This window comes from Dromaius novaehollandiae, chromosome 8 (assembly GCF_036370855.1).
Source record: "Dromaius novaehollandiae isolate bDroNov1 chromosome 8, bDroNov1.hap1, whole genome shotgun sequence".
NCBI lineage: Eukaryota > Metazoa > Chordata > Aves > Casuariiformes > Dromaiidae > Dromaius > Dromaius novaehollandiae.
Window position 1 is genome coordinate 10,712,502 of NC_088105.1, and position 13,672 is coordinate 10,726,173.

Here is a 13,672-nt window from a genome sequence, read left to right on the forward strand (position 1 = left end):
CTTCTGTCAAATTGCCCATATAAAAATCCGCAAAGGCCCAGGCATAGTGGACCAAGCTTTACATACAAATACAGGCTTCACTATAATTGCTGGCTTTTGTCAGTTTAATACAAGATACTCATTTATGTATAAATTTACTAGATTTACACAGACATTTGAATGGGCAAGAAATGTGTTCTGGACCAAACTGGAAAGCCTGTAAGGCTAAACAACAGCTTGGGTTGAAATAGATGCTCTGAAGCTTACAAGCTTAAGGCAGGCCTTACTTTTGAGAAATAAAACAGTGATAGGGTGCTAGCCCCTCTAACTCTCCCCCAACTTGCCTATTGAAGCATTCATCCTTCGTTTGCTGGAGAGATACTGAACCAGACGGTGTCACAGCAGCGACGGGGCCAATTCCCGCATTCACCAGAGGAACAGCTCCAAGACTGCTTGACCAGTGCCACTGAAATTTGTTTCCTCCAACAGAGCTGGGTCATAAAGGCAGAGCCCAGATTTATGGGCTATGCAGACAAAGAAATAACAGAAGGAAGAGCTCTTCCCTGGTCTCTGCGTACAGAATAGGGTAAGGGAAGGATCAGAGCATCTCAGCAGGAACAGAAGGTTTATGCAGTTACAGGCGTAGCCCTTTGCAGGCTCAAAGGGAAGAGCGCTGTGAAATTACGCACAGCAGCAGGATTCGGATGCAGCTGCCTGCTGAATAGCCCTGGGTGTCTGTGCACTCATGCTGTATTTAAGACTTCACATGGCTTTGAGCTGGCTAATTCAGTACAAAATACTTACACGGATGCTCCAGAGACATTTAAAGGGTGCCACCTTTTCCTATTGTAAGCCCAAGTATCTAAGTCCTAGATAATACATTCTCTTTTAAAGGATAACTCTTCTTCCACCTTAAGAGAAAAACAGCATTTACAAAACATTAACCAATGTGTTAGCTAACACGTCTAAACAAAATCTTAATCTCCTGTAATTAAACTCAATACCTCCTTGATACTTTGTGTAAAGAGCAAACTAAACATAACCGCTTAACCCTTTCCTAACCTAAAAAACTGTACATTCACTAAAGCAACCACCTGATTATTCTGTAGTTTATGCCATACACAGAACAATGACCCTTGTTTTCTCCTAACTAAAAACATTTGCTATTTTTAACCAATGCATTCTCTCTTTTAAACAAGCCTTTACACAGTAATGTGAAGCAGCAGGGTACATGGACCCTTCCCCTGCCTGGATACCACCAATGCTAAATGTCTACAACTCCATGCCTAAAAATCAAGGCATTATGTACTCCACAGTAAGATACACCCATAATTTCCATCCACGTCTCTGATTTTTTAACAGCTTCTGACACAGCAAGTTGAAAATTCTGCAACAGCTTCAATTACTTTGAAAAATAGGGTTTTTTAATTAGAGGTTGCACCCTTCCCCATTTAAAACAGCCAAGCTGCAAGCACAGCTGGCCAAAACAGGAGCAAGTTTGACAAGAGGCTGCCATGTGCTCCAGCGCGAGCCGCAGGGGAATCCAGATCGCTTCTCCTGTGTGTCCGCTCAACGCCGCACGCGAGGGAGACTGCCCGCTCCCCACCACCCTCCAAGCCACCACCTCGCTCCCCTGCGAAGGTGGCAGGACTCAGGGGCACGTGAAACCTGGCTCCTCCGGGATTCTGGGCATCCTGGGAAGAGGCTGAGTCCACTGACATCGCGGAGGGTCACTGCTGTTTTAGAAGCAACTTGGCCAGTGGGAAGTTAAGGCTGTCCAGAGAAAGGTCCTCTTACCCTCGCGCTCCTCCCCAGCTCCCCTGCTGAGCCCTGCAGCTTCCCATCTGGTTTTTCTCCCCTTCCAAACACCTTGTTAAATTCAGGCTGGCATCCAGTCTTCTCTGCTTTCTGTCTTTGCCCAAAACTCCTACCTACAGCTCACTGCCTGCTTAGCTCCCCTCCCTCGATAATCCTTGTGACAGCATCCTACTTGATTCAATTCCTCTCCTCTCATTTAGCCCACAGAGCAACCTCCCCAGTCCCCAATTTTGTAACGTCCCCCTAAAGCTTCATTTACCAGCTCACTCCAGCCAGTGGCATTCCAGCACGGAAATGAATCCAACGGGAAAGTTTTGACTGTTTGAGTTACTTCTCATACCACATCATACTGCGCTTTTCTGCTTTCAGTCTCCCAGAGCTGCTTCATAAAAAGAAGGCTTTTTCAACATTTTCATTATCCCCATTTAGAGAAACAATATTGCTGATAAAGCTTGCAATGAATGAAACAACCATATACAGCAATTAAAACCCTTCCTTGGCTTGCCAGGAGTTACCACCTCACAAGGCAGGAACGGCAGAGGGCAAAACCTGTTTGCGTCTCAGCCACACCAGCTTGCAGTCTGACGTCTTAACAGATTCAATTTTGTGACCTTGATTTTAGCTAAGATCTTGGGCTTTCCCTGGAATTATGAGCATCTATCCATGTTCTACCAACTCAGCCGCGGCAGCAGCAACCTTCAGCAGAGGCTCGGCAGCCCCTTAAGCCTAATCTGGCGGTCTTCTCCGACACCCTGGATCCTGCACATCCACTAAGGCGGGGAAGCAGCTAGGTCTCTGCTGCGCAGAAAGTTACACAATAAAACACCTTGCCTCATTCTACTACATCTTGTTGTCATCGGATGCCAGCAGTCTGAATTTAAGTTTTTATCAAATTTTCTTCAGTTCCCTCTGGTACATCAAGCTAGCGTGCAGTGTCTCAATCCAGCAGTGAGCCGAGAATCATGCTGTCTGGATGCTGTGCCTATCACTGTGCTGCAGCAGCACACGCAGCAGCAGCAAGGCAGAGCTACGTCCCTAGTTCTTATTTTCCTGAATGCATTTCAGATCAGAAAAATATCTTGTACTAATTAGTCAGAACAAGATGATGCATATAAATTCAATGACGTATTCAAAGGGAAAAATATTTAATCTTGACTTAAATGTTTAACCAGAACTACTGCATTGGCTCCAAATGGTGGCAAAAAATGAAGAGCCCTCCAATTTCTTCCTTGTAATCACAGAAAACAACTATGGCTACGTTCCTGAGTGACTGCAAGAGAACATACGATGCTGCCCACAGTACACTAAAAATGTAGTGCATGGATACTGCTGTATCTGAGCTGGAAAGATTGAGGCAAACATCGTTAAAAGTAAAAATTAGCCCTTGCAGAGCTAGTAAGCCCCCTATTTGAGAGGCAGTTGAGAGACAAAGCATAAAAGGCGGCATAAATCCTTATTATTATAATTTTTCACTTTGAAGAAGTTTAGGAGTATAGAAACACAGGCAGCTGTGTACAAGAGTAGGATTCTAGTGAAGCTTTCAAGCATGTAACTGTTCGCATTTTTGGTGTGCTTTCTAACTTCAAGCTTTGTAAAATACAGACTTGCTGTTTGGCACTGTTGTATTTCAATCAATTGCTTGAATGAGGATTGCAATGTCATAAATAAAAGGTGCTAAGACCATAAATTTCCGTGGAGATGTAAAATCAGAGAACAAACCAACACGTTCCCAAGGGGTGGCAGACTGACACGTATTCCAGCTATTTATATTTTTACTGTAAGAGATGTGTTCACCTTTTTCCTTTACACACAGGATGTTTAAGACAGAAAAAAGAATTCCAAGAAACTGGAATTCTCACTCTAGATCTGGCATTTTGGTTTTTTGTGTGCTACAATAAAATGCAGCTACAGAAGAGAAAAAAAGTTACCATTTGTGAGCTTGTCCACAGGCAAAAATCCCAGCCCACCACCACTGACAACCCCACAAGCACCCAGTGCTGGGGTGGGAGCCGCTTGCTAGAACAAAGCATCTTCCGGACACCTCAGACAGCAGGTTCATGGCAAACAACCACCAGCTTCTGTCTCCACTGACATTGTTACAAACAGAAATTGCATGGACCATTTCATTAGTCCCCTCCCTCCTTAAGGGGGAGAAAAAAAAAAGAAAAAAAAAGGGATGGCAACATTATATTCATAGTAGAGAGTGAGGACTTTTGCTGCCCATTAACCTGTGCTGCCTTTGAAAGGAGCAAGTGCGAACAGGAAGCGGAATTTGACTTGCCCCTCAAAACACAGTCTGTACAGCAAAACTGGTGGGCAGCATACTGCCCCCTTAATATGCCAGACTTAAGCTTTCTTGAGCCATATAAAACTGATAAACATAGTTAAATGTGCAAAGACAGGGGCAGAAAAGTAGCGAATGACCTATGTGCAGTTTTGTTTACAAGCAGGATCTAAAGTGAGCAATGCAAAAATAATGCAGCATTAAAATGCATTCCTTGTGGGAAGGTGCAGAGAGGCAAGGGATGCAGCATCCTTTACCTTCATTGCAAAAGCACTGGGAAATTTAGTTAGTGTTCGTAATGTGGTACCGTACTGCCTCATGTAAGAGGAAAAACAAAACATCTACTTGCTAGTGAATAAAGAAGTTGGCTCTGAAGGTGTTCTCCAAAAGCCAAATATCAAGGTTTAACTTGCGCAGTTAATAAACTGCTGTATTTTCAGTTTGGATACACAAAAGGGGTCATCTTTGCCTGCAGTCTTGCATGCACAAGCAAGGTCCGTATGAACCACAAGCGTTTGCCAGCCAAGCACGGCACAAATTGCTCACTCCCAGAGGAAGCTGCACCTACTGCTAACTCCATGCGCTTGTGTGCTAGAGACAGTCCCCCAGACAGCCGGCAAAAAACAGCGGGGCAGACAAGTCACTCCATGTGTTAACATCTTGCCCTCTCAGCATGTGTACTAAACACACAACCCAAGCTGGATAAAAAGAAAAAAAAGGAACTCCAGAGTTTGCAAGCCCACCTAAAACTGAAGGATGTTCCAGTCTCTCAAATGCCCCAAAGCCAGGAGCCTGGGGGGGGGGACTGTAGGGGGTTGTTTTTATTTTTTTAAATCATTTCTTCTGGTAAAAGAATTAAATACTTTTTTTTTCTTTTTTTTAATGGAAGAATAATTTCAGTTACTGGTTACAAATTATCTCAGTGATCTGCTTCTTCCAATGTGGTCATTAGAGCTTTCAAAATATACAGGAAAGTGCATTTTGTTTTTCAACATGTTGATACAAATTTTATTCTTAAGAATGATTGTTAACATTTGGGCAACCCCTCCCCCCAGTTTACTAGAAGGGAATTGGCACACAAAGACTTATCTAAGAGCAATGCATAGGGTAAAGAACCAAGGCAAGGCCAGCGCTGCTGGGCAGCTCGCAGGAGTGAACGCCTGCGGCTCCTCTCCCCCGTCGGGCTGCACGAGCAAGGCGCAAGGCGGCAAGCTTTAAGGAGCGCAGCCGTAATTCTCCTAGTCCACACTTCACACATTACAATTAAATCACTTTCATATTAAAAATAAATTTGCTATTTTCAAAGTTTTTGACCTCAAAGTGTACCGAGCCATAAATTGAGACCTCTATCCAAATTAAGTGCACACTAGGTATGTGAATACGCTGCTGATGGCGACAGGTAGAGACCCAAACAGATCTTCTCCTCCCTGCTCTTCCCATCCCCCTCGTAATCCTGCCCACACCACTCTGCTTCTCCTTCCCAACCACAAACAGTGGCTGCTTGGACAGATTACCAAGGGAGACATCTGTTTGACTGATAGACAAAACAGGAGAACACGATGGGTGCTCTCATTTTGTTTACAGACCAGTTTTTCCCAATGCAATTCTTTTACTTAGTTTCCAAAAGAAATTGTCTCCCCGGAGTACTAACCAAGAAATCTGCAGATTTAGGCCTGAAACTGCAGTGTGATTTATCCATCTGCTAATGTAATTCTTAGAAGTTGATCTAATATAAAAGCTGCAAAAGAGCATAGCTTGTTGCTCCAGCCACATATGAACAGGCAAAATTTGAGCATCGAGTCCAAATTTAAGAAAAATTCAGGTTTGGATTTTAAAATGCCTATTTTGACACATTTGGATACAGAGCTTGCAGTTGATTTACTACAGAAATTCTAAGCTGGCTTGGAGGTACAACTTACATGGCTTGGAGGTACAACTTAAACAAGATGCTCATCAATTTAAATCAAATGTTTAAGTATTTCAATAACACCTGATGCAACCTACAAAAACACACACCCGAACCACTCGGCAAACCTAGAAATTGTTTCTCCTGCCTTCCACCGTATCCTCGAAATGCAAATTCCTTTTCACACCTTTTAGTTTCTCCCAACTTTCCTGCTGCATTTAAAACATGACAGAGAAAGGTTATTTGACCAGCAACAGAAAGCAGCAGGGACTTCGCCCAGCCCTGTGCTAACATAGCCGGGCACCCACCTTAGCAAACGTTGCCCCCTGCAGTACCTCCCGCGGAAACACTCACTGACCACCGGCCAAATAAATCTGCTTTATTCCTGCAGGCTTTCTATTTCACTGGGCTGCTCTGAGCCTGCGGCAACGCTGCTTTTGCGATTTTAGTTTTTACAAGACAGGCTGTCTATTCCCCAGCGATCCTCTCCTGACTGCCCTAAATACCGTGACTCTCACCCACACACTACTAACGCGGCAATAGAGGTATTTCCCTCCTCTTGACTGCTTGGCCACAGAGCAAGCTTCCTCTAACCAGACAGGGCACAGAACAGTAATTGAAAAATGCAAGCACACATCTTCACTGTAAATGTTAGCACTGGCATTTCAAACCTCTAGGAGCCTAGGAAAGAGGTTTGGTGAATGCCTATTTTCCTTGAACTCAAGCTCTTTCTGCTTTCCCTTAGAGACATGTCTGTACTGTTCAGATTCCCAAGACGCAACTTCCTTGTCACACAGTAGAAATCTTATTTTGCGCATTATTGGGGAAGCCTATTCATAAGCTAGTCGAGCATAAGTTAAAGCACCATTTATTTTATACAGGTAGAAAATCATCAAGTCCTCCTGTGAATTTCAGCAGTCAAAGCAGATAGAAAGGCAGCCTCTGCAAGGGTTTGGGGAAGGATGTCACTGAAGTTAGTAGGGTGACAAGCTGTTTGATTGGAACTGGTAGATGTGCAATGTAAGAAATAACAAAAGGAAATATTTAGCATCAAGAGATGCCAAAACCGTAATCAGCAAAGGGAAGGCTAAAACTGATGAGCAAATCTGGATGCTTTTTTATTATTTATTTTTATCGTTTAAACTGTGCGATATAATCATCTTGTTATAAGAAACAATCAATAACAGCTCCCAACTGCCTCCCTGCAGTATCATGTACACACCTCTACCCATGCACCCCGCGGAATAAGCTCAGTTGAAGAGATATTTGTACAACACTGCTGAGACAAAGAGGTCCTCCTCCGCTCCTGTCTCTGAATAGTCAGTGCCTGCGGACACAGCAAATTCCCATGCCAATCTGAGGTTTGAAAAATTTGGATTTCAGTTTGTGAATGGAACTAACTCAAAAAACAGCACCGACACTATAAAATAACAACTTAACAAAAGGTATTGCAGAACCAGAGTGTGAGAGAGAGGGGTCGGAGAGATGAATGTACATAGGCAATCATCTATAGCCGACTGGCAGGGAGAACAGACGAATAGCATTGCCAAATTCAGAGGCACATCAGCAAAAGCCAGAGAAAGCAACATGTTTGAAGCACCATTTGCTGCCAGTAAACCAGGAGGAAGCAGGTACAAGCCGAGAAGCAGCCAGGGGACGGACGGACGGACGGACACACACACACACACACACACACACACACACAGACACACACACTCTGGAGGACCCAAAGCAGTCTGCTGACAGCATGAAACGCTTCTGCTTAGGAACAGAGAACACAAAAGAACTGCTTCATAAATTATTCTCTGTTCTGGGGGAAGAGTGAGTAGACTTGAAGGACAGGTGATGTCTCTGAAATATGTAAATAGAGCTGAGCTGGCCCAAGCAATTACCTTTCCACTGACTGGAACTTGAGACTAAAAGGAATGACTCACAAGAAAAGAACAAGAAACAAAGGATGTGCTAAAAGGCAGAAGATGGCAAGGAACATGGCATCAAGAGGAGAATGGAGACAAGCATGGAAGAGTTTAGTCCTGATGCTCCTAACAGCTGTTTTGGGGAAAAGGACCAAAGCAACAAAAAACACTGGAAGACCATACTAACATAGGAAGGCCTGAATGCGAATGATCCAAAAAGCAGGCAATTGTGGTAACTGATGTCACTTCAATATTCTTCAGGTTATCTGCTATTTTAAATATCCCAGCAAACAGAATTGCCGAAAATAAATGCAATGTGATCATTTCTTTCCATGTCTCAAAGTCCCAAAAGAAAAAAGTAGGCATGACCATATCAGACAGCCTGCTAGCGGCTAGGGATCAAGTAAAACTAAACGTGCTGGAAATGGCCATGGAGATGTGCTGCTACTGTCAAAAGCGGCATTTGAGCACCAGAGAGCAGAGAATAGCCATGGCCATTGCCTCTCCACATTCAGCTATCTCCCAAGAAAGTTCAGGTGCTCCAACTTCTGGGCAGGAGCAGGAGGAAGCAGATCAGATTTTGGCCGTTACTGGCCTTCCCAGTGCTTCTAAGCATTCAGTTCAAGATGCTCCTACTATATCAGAATACATCCACTTTGTTCTTCAGCTGGAACAAGCAAAGCAAGACTGCTAAATTACAGCAATTACAGTCTGATGGTGAAAGTGTACTAATACAGAAACTGCAAAGCGAACAGGAAAGAATGAATCAATGAAGAATGAAGAAAACGGCATGAAGAAGAATGAAGAACTGGATCTATGGGGACTGCATAAGAAATATTGCATTTAGTTCCATGCCACTTATTAACAAAAATACCAACAATCTGAAGTCTGCAGAACAGCAGCAAATCTACTAGGTTTCAGCAGGTGGGGGAACAGAGGAGATAAGGCAATTCCGAGCTTTAAGTTTTGCATACTTAGCATTAAGAGATAAAGACATTAAAAACCCTTTGCAAGTATACGATACAGGAGAGTGAGGAAAATTTAAAACAACACACAAGAACAACTTTAAGGGAGAAGAGGAACTGCTGAAGAGAAAATACAACAGTAGTATTGGAAAGGTTTCCAAATAGCCAAATTCATGAACATGCGCAATGAAAAATTCAACAACTTCTTACTCTACTATTTATGATCCATAATGATCCAAAAGCTAGACTTTTCAAATTTGCACTTTGCACTGCTTTTAACCAAACACTCTTTTACTCATAATCTACCAACTGCAAGAAAAATTCAAAGTATCCCAGCAGATGAGCATGTAAAGAAGAGACAACGATAGCGACCAAGCACCTTGTAATGTTCCCACATGTCTTATCTATAAATTCAATTTGAAATTTGAAGACTAAAATAGCTATTATTCTACCGCCATCCCCTGACCAAGATATCTCCATCATTTTAAAGAACAGAGCTCCCTCTTGTGGCTTCATGAAGGAGGATTTGGTAAATTGAAGTAGCGCAGCAGGAGACAGATCAGAGAATGGGAGAACTGATAGGATTTTTGGTTGTAAAAAAGTGAAATTAAAAGGAAAATACAGTGGGAAGGATGGGTGATTCATTTGAAAGAAAGCAGTGTCACATCTATTTTAATGCTAACTTCTAACTTACATTCTCTGCTAACGTAACTTTCTCTGTTTGGCCTTTCTGGAGCTGATGAGATTCCTTCAATGTAAAGCTCTCAGACCTCTTTAACAGATCTCTAGCTCAGCCACAGGCAAAGCATAGGAAAAGAAAAATAGTCACGACAAGAGACGTGGCACCTGTGTGCTGGTAAATGGACAGTAAACCAGAATGTCCTACAAATTTTCCTTGGCATTTTAACTCCTTGCACTGAGACTGCACGGGAAAAGAAAAGGAAAAAAAACCCCACTGCCTTCAAAAGTCAAGAGTTATGCACAGTTACACAAATGTGATAATGCTGCTTGCATCAAAAATGTAAGAAGGGAGGAAGGAACAATGAACAGAAAAGCGTAAGATTCACAGCAAAGAAGCTGGTGCGGTAGCTTTTTCCAGCATGGTCTACTTTCCGCCTAGTCCTGGGGACAGGCTTCTGCGAGAAGGACAGTGACGGGAAGAAACATGCACATTCATTCTTTGCAGTAGGGAAAGGGAGGAGGAGCCGCACCACAAACCATCCTCTGCTTGCTATATGGCTGCATTAAGAAAAAAAGAGTTTAAAGACTAACAGATTATTCCACTTTCCTAGATGACAGCTTTGTAACCTGAGGGTAATACCTGTGAAAATAAACACTTCTCTGAAGCAAGAAACTGAAAAGAGTACCCAAAGCTATGCTTGTCACCACACATGGGAAAGTATCTTTTTATGAACAGAAGCTCTACCATAAGAGGTTCAGGAAAGTATTTTTCATCATTGTTTTGTGAATATTCAGGATATTTCAGCTCATGGTACTAGGTACTTTGCTCATTCAAGATCTTGCCTGCATGCTTTTTCAATCATTATATTTCTGGTAATATTTTCATATTATATGAGCATTTCAATTGGACAAGAATTTACACTGCATGTGCCTAGCTTTTGCTAACTGCACTGTACAGCATATAAAACTATTTTTCCTCAAGGGTGTTAAAACTGTTTTCTCTGACAAAACCTCTTTGCTGCAAAAGCAGCATCAACGCCATGTATCGTGAACCAGTGAAGAAAAAACAATTACTCTAAGACCCCAGAACAGCATCAGATGGCAACTGAGAATCAAGTTCTTGATTCAAAGGCTTGTGCTCACACATGATTTTGCTTCCAAGGTGCAGGACCAACAGAACAATCACTCTCCTACCACAAAAAAAATAGCATGCATTCAACATTTTGCTAGTAGTACAATATTTCCATTCTACCTCCAATTAAAGGATATACTTTTCTAAAGAACAATCCGCTTAAAAAATTATATAAAACTGGTATATAAACAAGGAGATACCTTAAATGTTCAATATGGTAACAAACCTGGTAGATGAAAGACAGATTAATTAAACCGACAGTACAATCTCCCTATAACACACACATACAGGACCTACAAATGCGATTGTTATGTTGGAGTACCTAATCATAATCAGATTTGGTAATTTGCTGCATTGAAACAAAAAGGAAAGATTTTCAGAATTGATCATTCAGTTCATGTTACTTTTATGAAGATTACTTTGTATTGATCAACATTTAAGTAGTAGTTGAAAAGAGAAAGATGAGAAAAGGATAAGAAGTATCTCTACATGCTAAATACAGCATGAACCGATAAAAGCAAAATAAATTAGATCACTATAGCCAAATCAACCCTGTGCATGCGCTCATTGTAATGTGGATAATTACAAACGAAAAAGATGGTCCTTCAGGCTTCAATCATAATAAAAGAGGAATTTGAAAAATGAATTTAGACTTCAATCTGCTCAAAATGAAGTTTCCTATACAGCAATTAAAATCTGTGTGAAGCTGAACCCTTATTAGTTTTACAAAGAGACAGATACTGGGTGTTTTTTGAACAGTATTTTCAGGTTTCCTACCTGAGGATTCCAACTGGGATCCAGTTTTTTCACTGTGGCAACATACTCCTGCATAGCTTGATGAGGACTGGAGTCTCCCAGAGCTTTCCAGGCTTCCCTAGGAGAAAGAGCAAAATATCAGCAAGTCACTCAAAGACAGTACAATGTATTTTTATACTGTTATCAGCAGCACACAGTGATCAGATTCATCTACATGCTTTTGGGGGTGTAAAGCCATCTTTCATTCAGTTTGAAAGGGTCGACATCTCAGCCAAGCTGTGAATGGCTACCGTCAGCGCAACGCTCTGCTATAAAAGAATCTTGCAGGGGATCCCGATTCAGGCCAGAATGTATTTTGTGTTCACAAAGCCAAGTTGTTCTGTAAAGCTGTCGTTATTTTCACAAAATTTTCATTGTATGCAGACAATTCTGGATGGACAAGGTAAATGTAAGTCTGCATCGGGCAGAGCAGCAAGTGACTCAGGTTGAAAACCTCAACCTGACTGCCCGTCTCACATCCCAGGCCTGTACCCAGACGACACCAATGTACCTCTAACCACACTTGAACTACATTTTTGTGACAACATTTCTGTATTAAATAAAAGATTTCAAAACCATCTCAGTGGCAGACTCAGAATTGCCATCCTCTAGTCAGGTTTGGAATCTATTAACACAGGAGACAAGATGCAACAGAAAGTTGAGCCAGAAATTGCTAGGAATTACATTGATTTCCTCTTACCATTTCTGCTTTCCCTCAAAATCGAAGAAGCTTGGCTTGGGAGTGTTACAGGTTCCAAATTTGACCTAAAGAAAATAAATTGTTCTGTGTTAGAACAAACAAAAGTGAAGGGAACTCACATAAGGAAATACTGGGCTCTAACAGTTTCTGGATAATTTCATTTTTGCACCAGATGAAAGTTTAAGGGAAAGGAAAGAATTGACACACCAAACAACTCATTTTTGCCCTCATTTTAGCTGTCTCTCTCAGTTATTAGCACCTCTGCATCTTGGTGTTTGCTTTGTGTGATGCAAGGGAAGCAATTTTGATGCGCAGCTCATTTCTTTTGCATGCATTACCCAACAGAGATAACCATCGAGTGATTTCTCACTCAATGTTACATTTATTACTAGCCAAATGCCTCATCCTCTGCCAGTCTCGAGAAAAATTCTGTTGATTAGGGTTTCTACAGAAATGATTATTCATGAAGGATGAAATTCACCTGCTTCGGCACAAAGCTGAAGTAAACAGACTCTGCTTAATTATTTTCAAGGTCCTGTGGAAGGCAAGGGAACAAACACAGAGTTGAGGAATGCCAAACAGCTTCTGAACTCGCTCCAAGGCATCTGGCTGCACAGGAAGCACCAAATGAGAGAAACGAGTCAAGGCCTGAGCAGAAATGCCCGAGATGAAACAGTCTGTCAGAAGCAGGCCACAAATTGAAGTGTGGCAAGGGAGAAATAAGAGAGAGAAACAATACAAGGAAGTGAGGGAACGAGACAGTATTAATGGATACACGTAACCTGAGATGGGAAGTAAACACCCCTGAAGGAGAGAGGACGAGACACACGAAGGGAGCGCACACACCGCCTACACGCAACTGCTGGGGTTTAATTCTAGCTCAGAGAGGCCAAAAACTGAGAAGGTATCCAAACCCACCTGCGCAAGGGTCCTTATACGTGGACTTAGTGCCAGCGGGAATCAGACGGGTTTCTGCAGAATGGCATAATTGTGTGACAAACACAAAGCCACTTCTTTCATTTCGGCCCAGCAGCTACATCACTATAACCAGCTCAGGCACACAGGAGGACACGGAGGATTCACGAGCCCGCTGCTGCGTGGGGCTCCAACGGCAGCCCTGCGCCGCTACGCTGAGCCACGGCTAACGAGGGCCTCGAGAGCAGCGCAACCGTAACGGTGAGAGCCAGGTTACAGGGATATTTTCTTGAAAGCTAGCTCAGCAGAGCTGATAAACGAACGTGCCTCTGTCCCTGCATGGGACAGGCAGTGACTGTGGGTCAGGACTTGCCAGATTTGGCGGTTATCAGTGCTCTTCCTCTTAGCAAAGCAAGCCCTCTGCATGCAGGTGTGACTGGTAAAACAAATCTAACGGAAACAAAGACACAATTGCAAGAGGGAACGGGTTTACCCAATGCATGGATTCTTTTTACAATCACTTTCTTAAGGAAAGTGCTTAAATATCCTGCAGGGATAACGAAACATCGCAGGAGCCATTT

General features: G+C 42.6%; 1 protein-coding gene across 1 annotated transcript in view; it reads right to left on the reverse strand.

The window, feature by feature from the left end:
• Positions 1-13,672, reverse strand: part of ACBD6 (acyl-CoA binding domain containing 6) — a 90,467-nt gene that overhangs the window by 71,446 nt on the left and 5,349 nt on the right. The window contains exons 2-3 of the mRNA XM_026101061.2: positions 12,177-12,241; positions 11,459-11,555 (exon numbers count right to left, since the gene is read on the reverse strand). Of these exons, the coding sequence (XP_025956846.2) occupies positions 11,459-11,555; positions 12,177-12,241 (162 nt within the window). The remainder of the gene's footprint in view (positions 1-11,458; positions 11,556-12,176; positions 12,242-13,672) is intronic.